The 19,228-nt window shown below is 38.9% G+C and overlaps 1 protein-coding gene across 1 annotated transcript in view; it reads left to right on the top strand.

Annotated features, from left to right (window-relative positions):
* rad51 (RAD51 recombinase) overlaps positions 1-19,228 on the top strand; it is a 62,831-nt gene that overhangs the window by 11,693 nt on the left and 31,910 nt on the right. The window contains exon 3 of the mRNA XM_072264829.1: positions 17,482-17,619. Within this exon, the coding sequence (XP_072120930.1) occupies positions 17,482-17,619 (138 nt within the window). The remainder of the gene's footprint in view (positions 1-17,481; positions 17,620-19,228) is intronic.

Raw genomic sequence — 19,228 nt, 5'->3', positions numbered from 1 at the left:
TAAGTTGATTTGCTTTATAATAGTTCTTAAAGTTTGGAAGTTATAACCCTCCTAACTCAAATTTACATGTCAATTTTTCCAATAATATTCTTGACATCTTACCTTTCCAAAGAAATTTTCTCACACATTTATTTAACTCTTGAAAAAATTTCTGTGGCAATTGTATTGATAATGTTTGAAACAAATACTGTAACCTAGGAAATATATTCATTTTTACAACATTGACTCTACCCACTAATGTTATTGGTGGTATCATCCATTTGTCAAGATCTTCTTGAATTTTTTCAATAGTGGTAAATAATTAAATTTATATAAATTCTTTACATCATTATCAAGTCTTATACCTAAATACTTTATACCATTTACCAGCCATCTAAATTGGATTGCTAATCGACATTGGCTATAGTCTCCTTTAGTAAGAGGTAAAATTTCACTTTTATCCCAATTTATTTTATACACTGATACTTTCCCATATTCATCCAATCTAGAAGATAATTTACGTAACGAATGCTGTGGGTTGGAGTTAAGTAAATCAAAACATCATCAGCAAAAAGATTAATTTTATATTCCTCCTGATTAACTCTAAAACCCATAATATCTGGATTAATTCTAATTAGTTCTGCTAATGGCTCTATTGCCAGTACAAATAAAGCAGGTGATAATGGACAACCTTGTCTAGTTGACCTTTTTAACTGGGATGGTGTTGAAATTTGAGTATTTGTCACTACTTTAGCATTAGGGTTAGTATTTGAAGTTTTAATCCAGTTTATAAAAGATGTTCCTAACCCATATTTTTCTAATACTTTAAATAAAAAAAACCCATTCCAATCTATCAAATGCTTTTTCTGCATCCAAGGCTACTACTATACTCATCTCCTCCCTTTTTTGTGCCAAGTGAATTATACTGAGTAGCCTAGTTACATTATCTACCAATTGTCTATTTTTAATAAATCCTGTTTGATGCATGTGTATTAATCTTGGTAAATATTTAGATAATCTATTCGATAAAATTTTTGCTATTATTTTATAATCCGTGTTCAACAAAGAAAGAGGCCTGTATGATGCTGGTTTTAAAGGATCTCTGTCTTTTTTTGGTAATACTATTACAATCACTGTTGAAAAAGATTCTGGGAGTTTATGTATTTTTTCTGCTTGATGTATTAATTCCATAAAGGGAGGAAATAATAAATCTTTAAACTTTTTATAAAATTCAGGTGGCAAACCATCTTCTCCTGGAGATTTATTACTTTGGAGTGATCTTAAAGCTTCTTCAACCTCTTTTAATGTAAAAGGCATATCTAATCCCTTCTGTTCTTCCGAATTCAATTTTGGAAGAGTTACTTGTGATAAAAACCTTTCTATCTCATTAACATCATTTTCTGATTCTGATTGATATAATTCAGAATAGAAACTTTTGAAGGTTTCATTAATTTCTGAAGGTTTATAAGTAATTTTATTTGCACTTGTTCTAATTGCATTTATTGTTTTGGAAGCTTGTTATGTTTTCAACTGCCAAGCAAGAATTTTATGTGCTCTCTCACCTAACTCATAATACCTTTGCTTAGTTCTTATGATTGCTTTTTCCATTCTGTATGTCTGAAGCGTATTATATTGTAACTTCGTATTGACAAGTTGCCTTCATTTTTCTTCTGTCATATGTCTTTGAGATTCTTTTTCTAATTTTGTCATCTCTTTTTCCAATTGATCTAGTTCTGCCATATATTCTTCCTTAATTTTAGACGTATAACTTATTATCTGACCCCTCAAATATGCTTTCATCGCATCTCATAGTATAAATTTATCATCCACTGAATGAGAGTTTGTATTCAAAAAAAATTGGATCTGCTTTTTCATAAAATCACAAAAATCTTGATGTTTTAATAATGTTGAATTAAATCTCCATCTATAAGCCACTTCTTCCTTATCAGTCATTATTATTGTCATTAATAAAGAGAATGATCTGACGATATTCTTGCTTTATATTCCATATTTTTCACTCTGTGTTGAATATGCGTTGATAATAGGAGAAGATCTATCCTTGAATAAGTTTTGTGTCTATTAGAATAGAATGAATAGTCTCTGTCTTTAGGATTAATTCTTCTCCATATATCAATCAAATTTAAATCTTTCATCAATGATAAAGTTAGTTTTACTACCCTCGATTTTGTGACAGCCTTAGTTGATCTATCTAAGACTGGGTCTAGGCAAAAATTAAAATCTCCTCATATTAATATTTTTTCATGTGCATCAGCCAAATTCAAAAAAGCTTCTTGTGTGAATTTTGCATCATTTTCATTTGGTGCATAAATATTCATGGAAGTCCATAATTCACAAAAAAGTTGACAGTGTATAATCACATATCTCCCCGCAGAATCGGTTATTACATTTCGTATTCTAATTGGTAACGTTTTATTGATCAAAATTGCTACTCCCCTCGCTTTTGAATTAAGTGAAGCTGCAACAACACTACCCACCCAATCTCCCTTTAATTTCTGATGTTCCGTTTCTGTTAAATGCGTTTCCTGTAAGAAGGCTAAATCTACCTTCATTTTCTTAATATGTGTTAAGATTCTTTTTCTTTTCACTGGTCCATTAAGCCCACTAACATTAAAACTCAAAAAATTCAATAAATTAGTCATTATTCTTAACAAGGTTACTCCAATCTAAAATATTACTTAGCTTCTCAACTCTCATAGTTCCTTGGGGAATCTCTTTGAACTTCACCATGTTGCTGTGTGTTTCCCTCCCAATCATCCAGGCAAAAAGAAAGAAATAAAAGATAGATATGATACAAAAAGAGAAATAACAAAATACCCCCCTACTAATGTTGTGAATGAAAAGATACAGAACACTACCCCGCTCCATTTTGCGGGTCGTGGCTATTGCCACGCTTGCACACACATGAATAGCGTAGCGATCGGTCAGTATTTCTTCCAGCTTCCACATAACAAAAAAAATGTTTTTTATATATATATATATATATATATATAAAATTTATGTCACTATTCCCAGCTAATATTCCTCAAATTTTAACCTTTCTTCCCCTATCTCATATAATTAATAATACATTTATATATTCATCTGCCTTAAAAAGTCCAGCAGGTCTATTCCTTGACCCAATCTTCATCTTCAATCCATCTCACTCCCCTGGGTTTGTTCTTGTATCTGGTGAATATTCAAAGAATCTCGCACAAACTCCTCTGCTTTCCGGTAATTGTCAAAAAATCTTTTTTCTCTGCCAACCAAAAAAATCTTCAAGGTTGCAGAATAATGCAATATAAATTGATAACCATGATCCCATGGGACTTCTTGCACTGGATTAAATTTCCTCATTCTCTTCAAAAGCACATAACTTATGTCAGGGTAGAAAAAAAAATTTCTTCCCTTCTATCATCAATGGCCCTTTTCTATTCTTGGCAGCTTGGGCAGCTGCCTGTGGAATCCTTTCTTTGTCTTGAAATCTTAAGAATTTTATTAAAATTGATCGTGGATATTGGTCATCTTGTGGTTTTGGTCTTAGAGCTCTATGTGCCCACTCAATTTCAATTGATCGGTTTTCCTCTTTCATTTGCAAAGTTTCCGGGATCCATCTTTGAAAAAATTCTATTGGATTGTCTCCCTCTATACCTTCTTTAAGACCAACAATTTTAATATTATTTCATCTACTAAAATTTTCCAACACGTCCACTTTCTCCAACAGTTGGTTTCTTTCCGTTTTCCAGACAAGCATATCATTTTCTGTTTTTTCCACTCTATCGTTAATATGCTTCATTGTTCTTTCCAACTTTTGAAGTTTCTTATCCATTTCGTCCTGTCTTTTCACAGCTCTATCATAGCACATCTTCATGTCTCTAAGCTCTGTTCTTAATTTTCTTAGTTCAGCCGTTACTTGCAGTAAAGCCTCTCTTATGTCTCCATCGCATCCTTTACTTCCAGTTTCTTCCAGTTCTTCCTCCTCTTCTTCATCTGTATTCTCTGCGGAATCCAATTCTGACTCTGAGTCACTTTCACTTGCAGTGGCCGTCGGCTCTTGTAGTTTGAGTTGTATCGATTTGCGCATGCCAACTTCTTTGGGCATGCGCAATTCCGGCATCTTCTTCCCAGGGGCCGCTACCGCCGCCATTGCTCCCTGTTCTTCTACGCCAGAGATAAAATGTGTCTCCTCCGAAGGAGGTACAACCTGAATCCGAGGCTCCATTGCTGCAGTAGGCCCTTTTTTCTTCCCATCTCGCAGCGACTTCGCAACAACAGATTTTTTCTGTTGCAGTTTACGAGGCATATCGTAAAATAGTCTTGAGAAGTTTATAAGTAGTTTTCGGAAAGTATTTATTAATTGTTTAAACGGTACTTTGCTGATTTTTTACGGGAGAGCTGGATTTACACGTCTCAATCCCACATCATAACGTGACGTCCCCCCACGTTCGTTAAGCTTGAGGAACTGGAAATAACTTGAGAAATTCACTTTTAAACCAGCGCTTTTCTTGTGGACTTTATGTTGACACCAATTTGATAAATTATTTGTATTTCATTTCTGGATTTGTTTTCTATCTCAGCAAATTAATTAGGTTGTAATGTCTTGCTTTAGAGTGGCCTTTGCTCCCTATCAGATTGTCATATTTTATAAGTCATCTATAGCTACATTTTTGGTATTGGTGTTTGTTGCTGAATGCAACTTGGCTAATTTAAGCATTTTGGTTCCTCCTTCTCCAACCAAACAAAGCTGCTAATTTATTTGGAGCACTGAATCAGCTGGAGATAGATTCACTCGTGTCTAATGGCTGCATTAAATACACATTCACAGTTTACTCGGGTGATCTTTCTTGTTGCAGTGCCTAATATTGTACAGACTGTTGTGATAGACACTTTATAAGGGAAATTGACAGCATTCATAACCTTAGATAAAGTGGAATGACTTGGGATTCAAATACGTAAGATCAGAATGTGAATTTCTTTATCAGAGGGAGTGACGCAGTATCTTCAAAGACCTCAGAAGGAAGAGTGCCCTAGAATGCAAATACTTTCCTGCTGAGGACAAATAGCTTGGCATACACATACAATAAATCAATTCAGAATCCTTGTGTACAAGATCAGGTAGAGTGACATGGAATTCTTATTAAGGAATTGGAGCAGAGTTTCAGATTTCTGGATCACTAGGATCTCTTCTGGGGAAGCTACGACCTGTACAAAAAGGACGGGTTACATCTGAACTTGAGGGGGATTGCTATTCTTGTGGGCAGGTTTACTAATTTGGCAGGAGGGTGGGAATCAGAGTGATAGGACAGAGGATTGGGGCAGTTTCTATATAAGTAAATGAAGTGTGTAGTTTAGAAAGGGTAAGAACATAATTTCCAGTTACACAGGTAAAATTGAAAAGGGGGATGAATACAGGACTGAATGTGTTATATTTGAAAACACATAATATACAAAATATAGTGGATAATCTTGTAGCACAGTTAGACATTGTGGGCATCACTGACTCGTGGCTGAAAGAAGATCATAGTTGGGAGCTTAACATCTAAGGATATACATTGTATTGAAAGGATAAGCTGGTAGGCAGAGGGACGGTGTGGCTTTGTTGGTTTACAAAAAATGAAATCAAATCCTTAGTGGTGACAAAGGATCAAAAGATACAGAATCCCTGTGGATAGTTAAGAAACTGCAAGCATAAAAAGGCCCTGATGGGCGTTATGTACAGGTTTCTGAACGGTAGCCAGGATGTGGACTACAAATTACAACAGGAGACAGCAAAGGCATGAAAAAAGAGGAATGTTAGAATAGTTATGGGGGATTTCAATATGCAGGTAGATTGGGAAGGTTATGTTGGTATGGGATCCCAAGGGTAAAAATTTGTAGATTGCCCGCGAGATGGCTTTTTAGAGCAACTTGTGGTTGAGTCCATTAGGGAAAATGCATTTCCAGATTGGGTGCTGTGTAATGAACAGGATTTGATTAGGGAGCTTAAGGTAAAGGAGCCCTTAGGAGGCAGTGATCATAATATGTTAGAATTCATCCTGCAGTTTGAGAGGGAGAAGCTAAAGTCAGATGCATCATTATTACATTGAAGTAAAGGGAATTACAAAGGGATGAGAGAGGAGCTGACCAAAGTTGATTGAAAGGAGACACTAGCACGGATGACAGCAGAACAGCAATGGCTGGAGTTTCTGGGAGCAATTTCGAAGGCGCAGGACAGATACATAAGTATTTTAAAGGGAGGATGAGGCAACTGTGGCTGACAAGGGAAGTCAAAGGCAGCATAAAAGCAAGAGAGGGTATGCAAAATAGCAAAATTAGCGGAAGCTAGCAGATTGGGAAGCTTTTTAAACCCAACAAAAGGCAACAAAAAAAAATGAGAAAAGATGATATATGAAGGCAAGCTAGCCAATAATATAAGAGGATACCAAAAGTTTTAGAATAAACTCAAAAGTCAAGAATAAATGAGAGGCAAGAGTGGATATTGGACCACTGAAAAATCAAGTTCAAGTACATGTGCATTGTCATCTGATTGTACATATGTACAACCAAATGAAACCGCTCTCCTTCAGACCATGGTGCACCCACAAAATACACAATACATAAAACAAAATAAGTTAACAAAATATATTTTGAAGTGCAGGTAGTGCACAGCACAGGTCAACAGTAAACAGTTCACTGTGCTACTGACGAGACCTCTGGTGGCAGGGTATTCATTAGTTTCACAACCTGAGAGAAGGAGTTATAACCCAGTCTAGCAGTCTTTGTCCTGTTGCGCTTGTACCACCTTCCTGATGGTAGAGGATCAGAAATTGTGAGATAGGTGGTAGGGATCCTCAACAATGAGTTGGATCCTTTGTATAAAACACTCCCAGTAAATGTTATTTTTAAAAAAGAGGGAGGGAGACCCTGGAGATCCTCTCGCAAGTTTTTACTGTTATTTGTAGGGTTGATGCTTTGCAGCTTTTGTACTACACAATGATAGAGCCAGATGGAACAGTCAATGCTGCTCCTGTAGAAAGTTGTTAGAAAGGGGGCAGGGAGCCTTGTATGCCTCAATCTCCTCAAAGTGTTAACGCTGCTGTGCCTTCTTGACTAATAGGGAAATGTTGTAGGATTCAGGTTAGATCATCCACACACAATGCTGGAGGTACTCAACAGGGTAGGCTGCATCAATGGAAAAGAGTACAGTTGACGTTTTGGGCGGAAACGTCGACTGTACTCTTTTCCATTGATGCTGTCTGCCCTGTTGAGTTCCTCCAGCATTTTGTAGGTGTTGCTTGGATTTCCAGCATCTATGGATTTTCTCTTGTTTGTGCAACCCAGAAACCTTTTGCTCTTCACTCTCATCACAGCAGAGCCATTGATGTGCAATGGAGAGTGGTCGACCTGTGCCTTTCTGAAGTCCACAGTCCTCTCTTTTGTCTTGTCCATGTTGAGACTCAGATTGTTGTTCTCACACCATTTGATAAGTCTCTACCTCCTACCAGCAGTGAACAAATTTCACGTCACATGCCCGTGATAATAAACCTGATTTTGATTCTCTCTGCTGACTCATTATTGTTGCTGATGAGACCAACTACTGCTGTATCATCAGCAAGCTTGATGACTTAGTTTGAGCTGGATCTGACAGTGCAGTCGTGAGTCAGCAGCATGGATAGCAGTGGGCTGAGCATACAGCCCTGAGCGGCACCTGGTGAAAGTCCTGAGGCTCTCGTTCCTTTTACCTGATGACAGCAGCGTGAAGAGTTCATGACCTGGGTGGTGTAAATCCCTGATGATGGATGCTGCCTTCCTGTAACAGCATTTCATGAAGATGTGCTTAATGATTGGGACAGCTTTACTTGTGATGTAGTGTGCCAAGTCCACATTTTGTAGGATTTGCCATTGAAGGGCATTAGTGTTTCTATTCCAGGCAGTGATGCAGCCAGTCAATATGCTCTCCATCTATAAAGGTCTGTCAAAATTTTAGGTGTCATGCTAAATCTCTGCAGACTCCAAAGGAAGTAGAGGTGCTGCTGTAATTTCTTCACAATTACATTTATGTGCTGGTCTCAGGACAGGTCCTTGGAAATAGTAACACCTTGGAATTTAAAGTTGCTAACCCTCTCCATCTCTTATCCTCTGAGGACTGGCTCATGTATTTCTTGTTTCCCTCTCCTGAAGTCTGTAATCAGTTCCTTGATCTTGCTGACATTGAGAGGTTATTGTTATGACAACTCTCAGCCAGATTTTCAGTCTCCCTCCTATATGCTGAGTCATCATCACCTTTGATTTAGCCCACAACAGTGGGTATCATCAGCAAACTTGAATATGACAACGGAGCTGTACTTATCCAACAGTCATAAGTGTAAAGCCAGGAGAGCAGGGGACTAAGCACGCAGTCTTGTGTACCTGAGCTAATGGAGATCGTGGAGATGTTGCCAATCTGAACTGACTGGGTACTTCAAGATCCAGTTCCACAAGGAGGGATTGAAGGCCAAGGTCTTGGAGCTTAATGGTTAGTTTTGAGGGGATGATGTTGAATGCTGAGCTGTAGTTGATGAGCATTCTGATTCATGCTTCTTTGCTGACCAGATGTTCTAGGATTAATTATTGAAATGGCATCTGCTGTGGACCTGTGTTCCGATAGGCAAATTAGAGCAGATCCATGTCTCCTCTTAGGGAGGAGCCAATGTGTTTGATCACCAACTTCTCAAAACACTTGATGACTGTCGATGTGAGTGCAACTAGGGTGACAGCCAATGAGGCAGGTTACCATGTTCTTGGGCATCCGTATAATTGAAGCCTGCTTGAAGCAGGTGGGTAACACACTGCTGAAGCGATGTGTTAAAGATCTCAGTGAATACTCCAGCCAGTTGATCAGCACAGGTGTATGGTACTCGGCCAGCTACCCCATCTGGGCCAAGTGCTTTTCATGGGTTCGCCCTCCTGAAGGCACATTGACTTCAGAGACTGAAATCGTAGGATCATCGGAGAATGTGAGAGTTCGTGATGGTTCCTTCATGTTCAGCTGGTCAATGCGAGCATTAAAGGCATTGAACTCATCTGAAAGTGAAGCCCTGCTGTCTCCCGTGTCACTTGATTTAACTTTATAAGAGATAGCATTCGAGCCCTGCCACAACTGTCAAGTATCCAACGTTTATTCAAGTTTGGTCCTGAATTTCCACTTCACCTATGAGATGGCTTTCTGGAGATCGTACCTGGACCTCTTGTAACTTTCTTGGTCTCTAGACTTGAATGCCTCAGATCTGGCCCTCCGCAGATTTCAGATCTCATGATTCATTCAGGGTTTCTGACTGGGGGAAGACTGAATGATTTGGTGGGGCCAACCTTATCTACAGCTGTTTTAATGAAGTCCATTACAACCATGGTGTTTTAATTCAGATCCCTAGATTAGTGCTTAAACACGGCCTAGTCCACTGACTCAAAGCAATCTCATAACCCCTCCCCTGTCTCCCTTTGTTGTCCTAACTCTGGAGCTTTGCTCTTTAGCCTCTGTCTGTATGCAGGTAGGAAAAGGACAACCAAGTGGTCTGATTTACCAAAATGCGGTCTGGGCTTGGAATGATAAACAAGATAAGGAATGCCTAACAGTGGTCCAGCATGTTGGGACCTCTGATGCTACATGTTATTTGCTGCTGGTAATTGAGCGAGGTTTCCTTCAAACAAGCCTGGCTGCAGTCTCTGACTATGATTTGAAATGTGTCATGATGGACTGTTTCTTGTTTGGAGATGGCATCCTGCAGTATTGCAAACGCTTTATTATAGTTGGCCATTGGTGGTATGTAAACTGTGGTTAGGATTACAGTGGAGAACTCCAGAGGTAAATAGAATGGACAGTATTTGACTGTTAGTGTTCCAAATTGGGGGAACACAAGTTTGACAAAACCGTAGCATTGGAGCACCAATGAGAGTTTATCATAAAACACACAATTCCTCCTTTTGTCTTTTCTGAATCAGTAATTCAGTTCATTCTGTAAATCAATAATCCTTTTGGTTTGATTGCTGAATCTGGTGGCCCTGAGAAAGCCACGTTTCAACAAAGCATGCAACTGAGCATTCTGTCAGTTGCCTCTGATAATAGCAGTCTTGCCCTCATGTCCTCAATTTTGCTCTCCAGAGACTGCATATTTACATTTGCCAACAAGGTGCTGGGTACAGGAGGTTTCATCCCTCTTCATTTCAGCCTGGCTTGGTGTTCACCCACCCCCCCAGCCTTGCTTATTTGCATATGGCCATGGTGATGAATCTTAAAGGTGCTGTGCCTGTCTGGTCTGAGTACTTCAATCGATCATGAGATCTGAAGATCATTGAGTTGTTTTTAAAGTCCATTGCTTGGAGGGAAGATGTATGCTGCAGAATGCATTGGAAGTAGTTCAAGGTATATTTAAGAGAATTTTTGGAAAAAATTCCTGCAGCCCATAGAACTTTGCCAATGATCGTTGGTGCCATCTTGTACTGAGGCTATGATTGTAAACTGCAGCCTGCTAGAGGTATCCTGGAAAGATCCGTCATGGTGGGAATTTACTGTACATACAAATGAGTTGGATAATGGTTAAATAGTCTCCGAGTCCGAGTTTCCTCATGATAAAAGATAGGTTGGAGTGTATCAACCAAAGAGCTCAAAGAATGCTGGTGAAGATGGAAAGAGCCGGTCTGAGTACTTTTCATTTTTGCATGTGAGTTCTGTTTTATCAGTTCTATTTCATCTCACAGCATATCTACAAAAAGTTAAAATATTTGGCCACTTATCTTCATTTGTTGGAATACAGGTGTCCCCGGCTTTTCGAACGTTCGCTTTACGAAACCTCACTGTTATGAAAGACCTACATTAATACCCTATTTTCGCTTTCAGAAGGTGTTTTCACTGTTACGAAAAAAATTCAGCGGGCGATAAAAAATCAGCGTGCACCCCCAGCAGCCGCTCTCCCCCGGATTCGGAACTGCTTTGCTTTGACACGTGCCTGTGAGCAGCTGTTTGCAAGATGAGTTCTATGGTATTGGAAAAGCCTGAAAGAGCTCGTAAGGGTGTTACACTTACGGTAAAACTAGACATAATTAAGCGTTTTGATTGTGGTGAACGAAGTAAGGACAACATGAGTTTGGCTTGTGGAAGCTGACGAAGATGATGTTGAAGAGGTTTTGGCATCCCATCACCAAGAAGTGACAGATGAAGAGCTAAGGCAATTGGAAGAAAAAAGGATAACAATCGAAACCGAATGAGTAATAATAAAGTACGACTTTAATTTTGAAAGGGTACGTCGGTTTAGGAAATATTTACAGGATGGTTTGAGTCTTTATTAAAGAACTGTGTGATAGAAAAATGCGCGAGGCTCAGCAGTCAAGCAAGCCTTCCACATCAGCCACAGCAGACGACGAACCTTGACCTTCGACATCGAGGTGGCCGGAGATAGAAGATGAGCTGCCTGCTCTAATGGAAACAGATGACGAGATGACACCCCAGTGTCCCACCACCCCAACCCCCAGGCCACAAACAGATACCGATTCGCGGAGAATGCAACAGTAGCCGGGAGGCACATGGCACATCTTTACGAAAAAAGCCGAAATAAACATGCTAATTAGTTAGGTGCCGCCGACACGTAATTGTCGGCCCGGATCAGAGACGACGCAATTGGAAATCTGCACTGATCTGGGCCGACAATTACGTGTCGGGCGGCACCTAATTAATTAGCTGGTTTATTTTGGCTTTTTTCTTAAAGATGTGCTGTGTACCTCCTGGCTACCACTGCATTCCTGCATACTTTGCAGCAATGTATCGCTTGGCGGCCTGGAGGGTGGGGGCCACTGCACCACCCCAACCTGCGACGACGCAGTCTAACACACCATCATCAATGTGCTTGGCAAGCTATCTTCCCGATTCCCATAAGTGCTACTACAGTGTACATACATTATTTCTACTTTATATAGGCTGTGTATTTTTACGTGTTATTTGATATGATTTGGAAGCTTGAAGGTTACTGGGAAGAGTGTTCTTGCCAACAGCGCTTGCATGAGATTTTCGCTACGGAGAACAGTTCAGTAATGATTGTGGAGAAGTATTTCTACTTTATATAGGCTGTGTATTTATCATATCATTCCTGCTTTTACTATATGTTACTGTTATTTTAGGTTTTATGTGTTATTTGGCATGATTTGGTAGGTTATTTTTGGGTCTGCGAAAGCTCACAAAATTTTCGCATATAAATAAATGGTAATTGCTTCTTTGCTTTACGACATTTCGGCTTACAAACCATTTCACAGGAATGCTCTACCTTCGGATGGCTGGGGAAACCTGTATGTGTTCAGTATCTTTAAGAATTAGCTGATCGGTCCTTGCATTATAGAAAAACGTTAATCTGCTTCCTATGTCAAACAATAATATGTTGATTAAGGTGCATTTTACATTTTTAAACTGTAATTGTTAAGGACATCAACTTTATCTAAACGAGAATTTTGTTAAAGTTGGCCTTTTTTTTTTGAGGGAACTTAAGTTATAGGATTCTATGAACAGCCATGCTGAAGCTGACTTTTTCATGCAAGATGAAGCTCATTTTGTTTCAGATGTTTTGCAAGTAGTTGATTTCTGCTGCCTGATTCTAAAATGGGTTACTCATGACCCGACTTAAGGATATCCTGCTTTATGCAACTTCTACCATTATTTTAAAGCATTTTTTCAAGTTATAAAATAAAAAATGTTTGTATCCATTAATGACTGGATACAGTATATATTCCACTATTTTAATTTTGGAAAGTGTTATGGTAAATCTTGCATGAAATGAAAGAACTATATTAAGAGTGTATAGAGTAATATAGTATGGGCACCTGACTTGCAGCAAAATCAATGTACAGGCTATTCTCTGAAACAACCGTTGTTTACCACAAAAGAGGTGGTAAGTGAGTGCCCCTATTATGTGAAATGATGCTATATCTAAGAGTTGAAGGACTAGGGGCATTTGGGAGACAGATCTGGACAGTTGGGGAATATCTGCAGGAAGCAAGTTCTTTATGCAAGGGGGCTCTGGAGGCCATGTAATCATGTAGCCAGATATTTCAGGATGACTGGAAGGTCTCTAAGAACATGCATGCAGTTTGCATTGCAGGAAAGTTCATGCAACTGATTAGCCTTCTATGGAACAAAACAGGCTCTCCTTTATAATGTTTGGGGGACCTCCCTAATGGAATCGTGAGTAGCCAGGATGATCCAGGAACAAGGAATTTAAGAGTGACTTTTTAACTGGATGGCAAAAACAACTATCCACATGAAGTCAGATTTGAGATTGCAAGTGATTCTAGATTTCAGAGGACAAAGATTTCAGTTCAAATGTTGACTTATAAGCATGATTTCAGGGAATAGAGTTTGTAAAGCCTAGCTCTTCTAGCATGAAATAAGAACTGTCATTTTTCAGAATCGGGTTCGAAATTTTCCTGCAGATGCAATTTTGCATGTTGCAACATTGTAACATAATTTTAGGATTTTACACTGAGGAAAATCTGCCAAGAAAAACAGAAATGTAGTTTTAAAAAAAATGACAAGATGAATCCTTTACAGACAGCGACGGGAATTGAACCCTGGTCGCCGGTACTGTACTAGGCTATTGTATTTTGGTGGCTAGAGAGTGGAGCATGAGATAGGGACTGAGATAATGGCTCATCAGTATTTATCCAGGGCATATTACTCTTATCCAACCCTGAGCATGTATTGAGAACAAATCAGAGGAAATTAAGGTGATTTTTATTTCTTAAATATGAAGTTCTTTATTCTGCATCACACTCTGAAACTTGAACAAATAACAATGTGGAAGCACAGCCTCAAATTTCTGTTGAAGCACTTGTACGGGATTTTTCTTATCTAATGTTGCTGTATGTGCATCTAGTTTTTCGTAAACTACCAACTGGAGAATCTTTGATTTGTTCAAAATCCCTGACATTGCATCACTGCTTCTGGAATTTGGAGGCCATTCAGTGAAAGGTTTGCATTATGTAGTTATGTTCATGACTTCTTCAGTCAAGAAAGCACAACTGAGCCTCCACCTTCCGAGGAGATTGAGGCAAGTAAGGTTCCCCGCTCTCATTCTAACCACATTCTACCAGAGCACTGTCGAGAGTGATTACCAGCTGTATCACCATCTGGTATGGCAGCATATGCATTATACTGCTGTCACATATACACTAATGTTGGTTTGCACATCTACAGAATTTTAATTATTTTTGCTAGTATTATTGTGTTCATATTATTTGATGTTTCTTTCCATGATTGACTAGGCAAAAATTTCACCCGGACCTAAGTCCTACATGAAGGTGGAGTTATCTTGGGTGATAGAAGCTATATAATCGCTATTGGCATTTCCTGATATTTAGTCAGGACCCAACCACCCCATAAAAAATATATGGACACTTGGAAAGAACTAACAGATCTAAGTGTGTGAGATATCATTAATGCTGCATGGGATCATTCGATGTGGAAAGCCATGATCGCTCAAGCGTGTAATGCACAAGGAACAGGACTGTCTTGTCTCCCTTTCTCTTCACCATTTACACCTCGGACTTCAACTACTGCACAGAGTCTTGTCATCTTCAGAAGTTTTCAGATGACTCTGCCATAGTTGGATGCATCAGCAAGGGAGATGAGGCTGAGTACAGGGCTACGGTTGGAAACTTTGTCACATGGTCTGAGCAGAACTATCTGCAGCTTAATGTGAAAAAGACTAAGGAGCTGGTGGTGGACCTGAGGAGAGCTAAGGTACTGGTGACTCCTGTTTCCATCCAGGGGGTCAGTGTGGACATGGTGGAGGATTACAAATACCTGGGGATACGAATCGACAATAAACTGGACTGGTCAAAGAACACTGAAGCTGTCTACAAGAAGGGTCAGAGCCGTCTCTATTTCCTGAGGAGACTGAGGTCCTTTAATATCTGCCGGATGATGCTGAGGATGTTCTACGAGTCTGTGGTGGCCAGTGCAATCATGTTTACAGTTGCACCATAAATAATAAATAGTAATAGAACCATAAATAGTTAAATAGTAATATGTAAATTATGCCAGTAAAATATGAAATAAGTCCAGGACCAGCCTATTGGCTCAAAGTGTCTGATCCTCCAAGGGAGGAGTTGTAAAGTTTGATGGCCACAGGCAGGATTGACTTCCTATGACGCTCTGTGCTGCATCTCGGTGGAATGAGTCTCTGGCTGAATGTACTCTTGTGCCCACCTAGTACATTATGTAGTGGATGGGAGACATTGACCAAGATGTCATGAAACTTAGACAGCATCTTTTTTTCAGACACCACCGTGAGAGAGTCCAATTCCATCCCCACAACATCACTGGCCTTACGAATGAGTTTGTTAATTCTACTGGTGTCTGCTACCCTCATCCTGCTGCCCCAGCACAGAACAGCAAACATGATAGCACTGGCCACCACAGACTCGTAGAACATCCTCAGCATCATCCGGCAGATATTAAAGGACCTCAGTCTCCTCAGGAAATAGAGACGGCTCTGACCCTTCTTGTAGACAGCTTCAGTGTTCTTTGACCAGTCCAGTTTATTGTCAATTCGTATTCCCAGGTATTTGTAATCCTCCGCCATGTCCACACTGACCCCCTGGATGGAAACAGGGGTCACCGGTACCTTAGCTGTCCTCAGGTCTGCCACCAGCTCCTTAGTCTTTTTCACATTAAGCTGCAGATAATTCTGCTCACACCATGTGACAAAGTTTCCTATCGTAGCCCTGTACTCAGCCTCATCTCCCTTGCTGATGCATTCAACTATGGCAGAGTCATCTGAAAACTTCTGAAGATGACAAGACTCTATAGATGACAACTACTCAGTAGTTCAATGGCTCTATTTAATATCGGAGAAATGTATACAATATACAACCTGAAATTCTTGTTTGTCGCAGAAATCCACGAAAACAGGAGTGCCTTAAACAATGAGTGACAGTAAAAACGTTAGAACCCCAAAGCCCCTCCTACTCTCCCCCTTCACACAATGACCCTCCCCTCCCCCACTTACTTCTGCAGAAAAAGAAGCATCAGCACCCTCTACCCACTAAGCAAGCAACAGCAAAGTTCCCAAGAAAGACCAGGAGCCGCAGTACAACAAAAATCAATTGTTCAACCTGATAATTCGACATACCACAGGCTGGATTGTTACTGTGAATGTATATCTGATTCCAAAACAAAGTTTCTTTCCTTACAACAGTCATCAAAGTAACAAACATTCTGCAATGTTGGCCATCTTGGGCCTTGTCTAACCCCTTTACTCTGTCTAACCTTACTCTGGATCATTTTTCTTTTGAGGCAACCCTCCCATATTGACCTAGAATCTTAGAATTGTCATGACAGAGCAGATGGCCACTTAGCCTAAGGAGTCAATGTAAAAATCTATCCAGACGATCCAATTCTCTGGTTTAGTACCGTGCATGCTATTTATGAACTCGTCATTCTATGTCCTTTACTAATCATATTCTGTAACCTCAAAGTTCAAAGTAAATTTATTATCAAAGTACTGTATATGTATGCCACCATTTACTACCCTGAGGTTCATTTTCTTGCAGGCGTTCATAGTAGAACAAAGAAATACAATAGAATCAATGAAAAGCTACACAGAAAGGCAGATGAGCAGCCAATATGCAATGAAGACAAACTGTGCAAATACAAAAAAAACAAACTATAACAACAGAACATGAGTTGTAGTGTCCTTGAAAGTGAGTCAATAGTTTGTGTTCAGTGATCAGTTCAGAGGTAAGGTGATTGAAGTTATCCACACTGGTTCAGGAGCCTGAATGTTGAAGAGTAATAACTGTTCCTGAATCTAGTGATGTGGGACCCAAGGATCTTGTACCTCCTTTCCAATTGCAGCATTGAGAAGAGAGTATGGAGCAGATAGTGGTTGTCCTTAATGAAGGATGCTACGTTCTTGTGGCAGCGGTCCTTGTAGGTGTGCTCAATGGTAGGAGAGTTTTTCCTGTGATGGACTGAGCTGTATCCATCATATTTTTGTAGGCTTTTCCATTCTTAGGCTTTGGTGTTTCCATACAAGGTTGAAATGCAAACGATCAGGATGCTCTCCACTGTGTATCTATAAAAGTTTATCGAAGTTATAGATGCCATGCCAGGACAGAGAGCTGTGAGATTGGTTTCATTTATACCTTAAATTTGATCCATAGCTTTAACTAGTCTATTTAATTATTTTTCTTTTCTTAGTTGTACTTCAGAATTCAAATAACTTTCCCTTGTTTCTACATGTTCCAATCACTATTGTAGTCACCATTCCCCGTTCTCTTAGACTCTGCCTTATCCACTTACTCACTGCTATTCATAATTGTATTGTTGTTCTACACTTGATTCCATTTTATTTGTTTTCTTCTGCTTGATGTCTATTTTGTTTTGTGCACATTGGATGTATTATGCTGTTTAAAGGTATGTCGTTGGTTTGTGCTATTTGAGCCTGCTTAGGAGTGTAGTACATGGATTCAGCGTAATTGAACTGTCTTTGCTTCTGTTTGTAGCAATGTGGGATCAGTGCTAATGATGTGAAGAAGCTTGAAGAGGCTGGTTTCCATACCGTGGAGGCAGTGGCTTATGCTCCAAAGAAGGAACTGCTAAATATCAAGGGTATCAGTGAAGCGAAAGCAGAGAAGATTCTGGTAAGAGTGGAAGTAAATTGTCTATTAATTTCATTGTTTTAAGTCAAATGAGGAAAATGCATTCCCTAATTTTGACTCATGGCCTGTGTGCAGTTTAAAATATAAGCAGTTTTAGCACTGTTGACATAAGCATGTTGTGTAGTTTTCAACTTGCTGTCCCTTAAAATATTAAGGTTGGCATAAGTTTAATATAAAGATTAAACTGAGGTAGCTCATTAACTTTTAAATTTTGTTCTTCAATTATCTTCATTGTAATTTGAGACGTGTTTGCATGTGGTAAGGGTGTGTAGACAATTATTGTAAAATATGTGAACCCAGTCTTGAATTAAATATTTACAACCATTTTAGAGAGCTTAAATGTAACACATTAAATTTGGCTAACTCCTGTAAGTCTAAATTCTATAATTAAGCAGCCTTCAATTTAACTTTGGACGAGGCTTTCTGCAATTGGATCTGTAATCTACCATTTACAGTTTCTATGTTACCTGTTAAAAAAAGATTGTACTTCTCTACTTTCAATGTGATGCTTGCAATTCAAGAAAGCACCTAAGTTGACAGACTCTCGTAGTTAATTGCATAGATTTCTGTATTGACAACATGAGCATTAGACTTGATGGAGCTGTTCATGCAGTTGTTATCAGGGCAATTAAAACCAATGAACCAAAATGTCAAAAGTTCAGTGTAAACAGATGAGGGGCAGGTGAATTACAGGAGATAATTTGTTCCTCTGGGACATGGGAAAACACTTTCTTTTAACATGTATCTAGTAACTAATCTCATATAACCTGATATCCTGAGTTTTACTGTAGTTGGCTTCCCAAACGGTCTGTATCTGAAATGGATGCTGCTGAAGAATGACCATGAAATATAGCCTAGTTAAATTATTATTAATCCACTATTATTACTATTTTTCTTAACAACTAATATCATTACTTAGCCTAATAGAGTAGAATTTCAACTGCACATAATTATCTATTTAAGTGTCTAATTTCTTTTTATATCATAATGTGTACTTAGGAATGTATAATTATAGATTTATACATATATAAACAAAAATGGAAAAGGTTATACATGTGAAAAAAGTTCATGATACTTGTGAACTCCTTATCCAAATAAAAATAAAAAATTAAAAAAAGAGAAATATAACCTAGTTAAACACGAGTAGATTGTGTCAATGTGCCATTAAATTGTGGTCATCACTGAGTTGTGGCTAAGAGAAGATCACAGTTGGGCGCCAAACATCGAAGACCACATATTTCATCAAAAGGATGGGCAGAGGGGATGGGGTGGCTCCTGGTTTCAAAATAAATGAAATCCTTAGAAAAAAGTGACATAGGATCAGAAGGTATAGAATCTTTGTGGATAGAGTTAAGAAACTACAAGGAAAAAAAGACTCTGATGAGAGTTGTATATGTCTCTGAACAATAGCCAGGATTTAGAGTGCAAATTACAACAGGAGATAGCAAAGTCATGTGTCACGGACCCCGTGACGGGGATAAAGAACCAGCAGAGATGGAAAACACTTTGGAGTCTCGTATTGCTATAAGCTACTAATATTTATTAGTAACTATGCAATACAGTAATATGAATGTAAATAAATCAAACAGGT

Source organism: Mobula birostris, chromosome 1 (assembly GCF_030028105.1).
Source record: "Mobula birostris isolate sMobBir1 chromosome 1, sMobBir1.hap1, whole genome shotgun sequence".
NCBI lineage: Eukaryota > Metazoa > Chordata > Chondrichthyes > Myliobatiformes > Myliobatidae > Mobula > Mobula birostris.
This window is presented reverse-complemented; position numbering and strand designations above follow the sequence as displayed.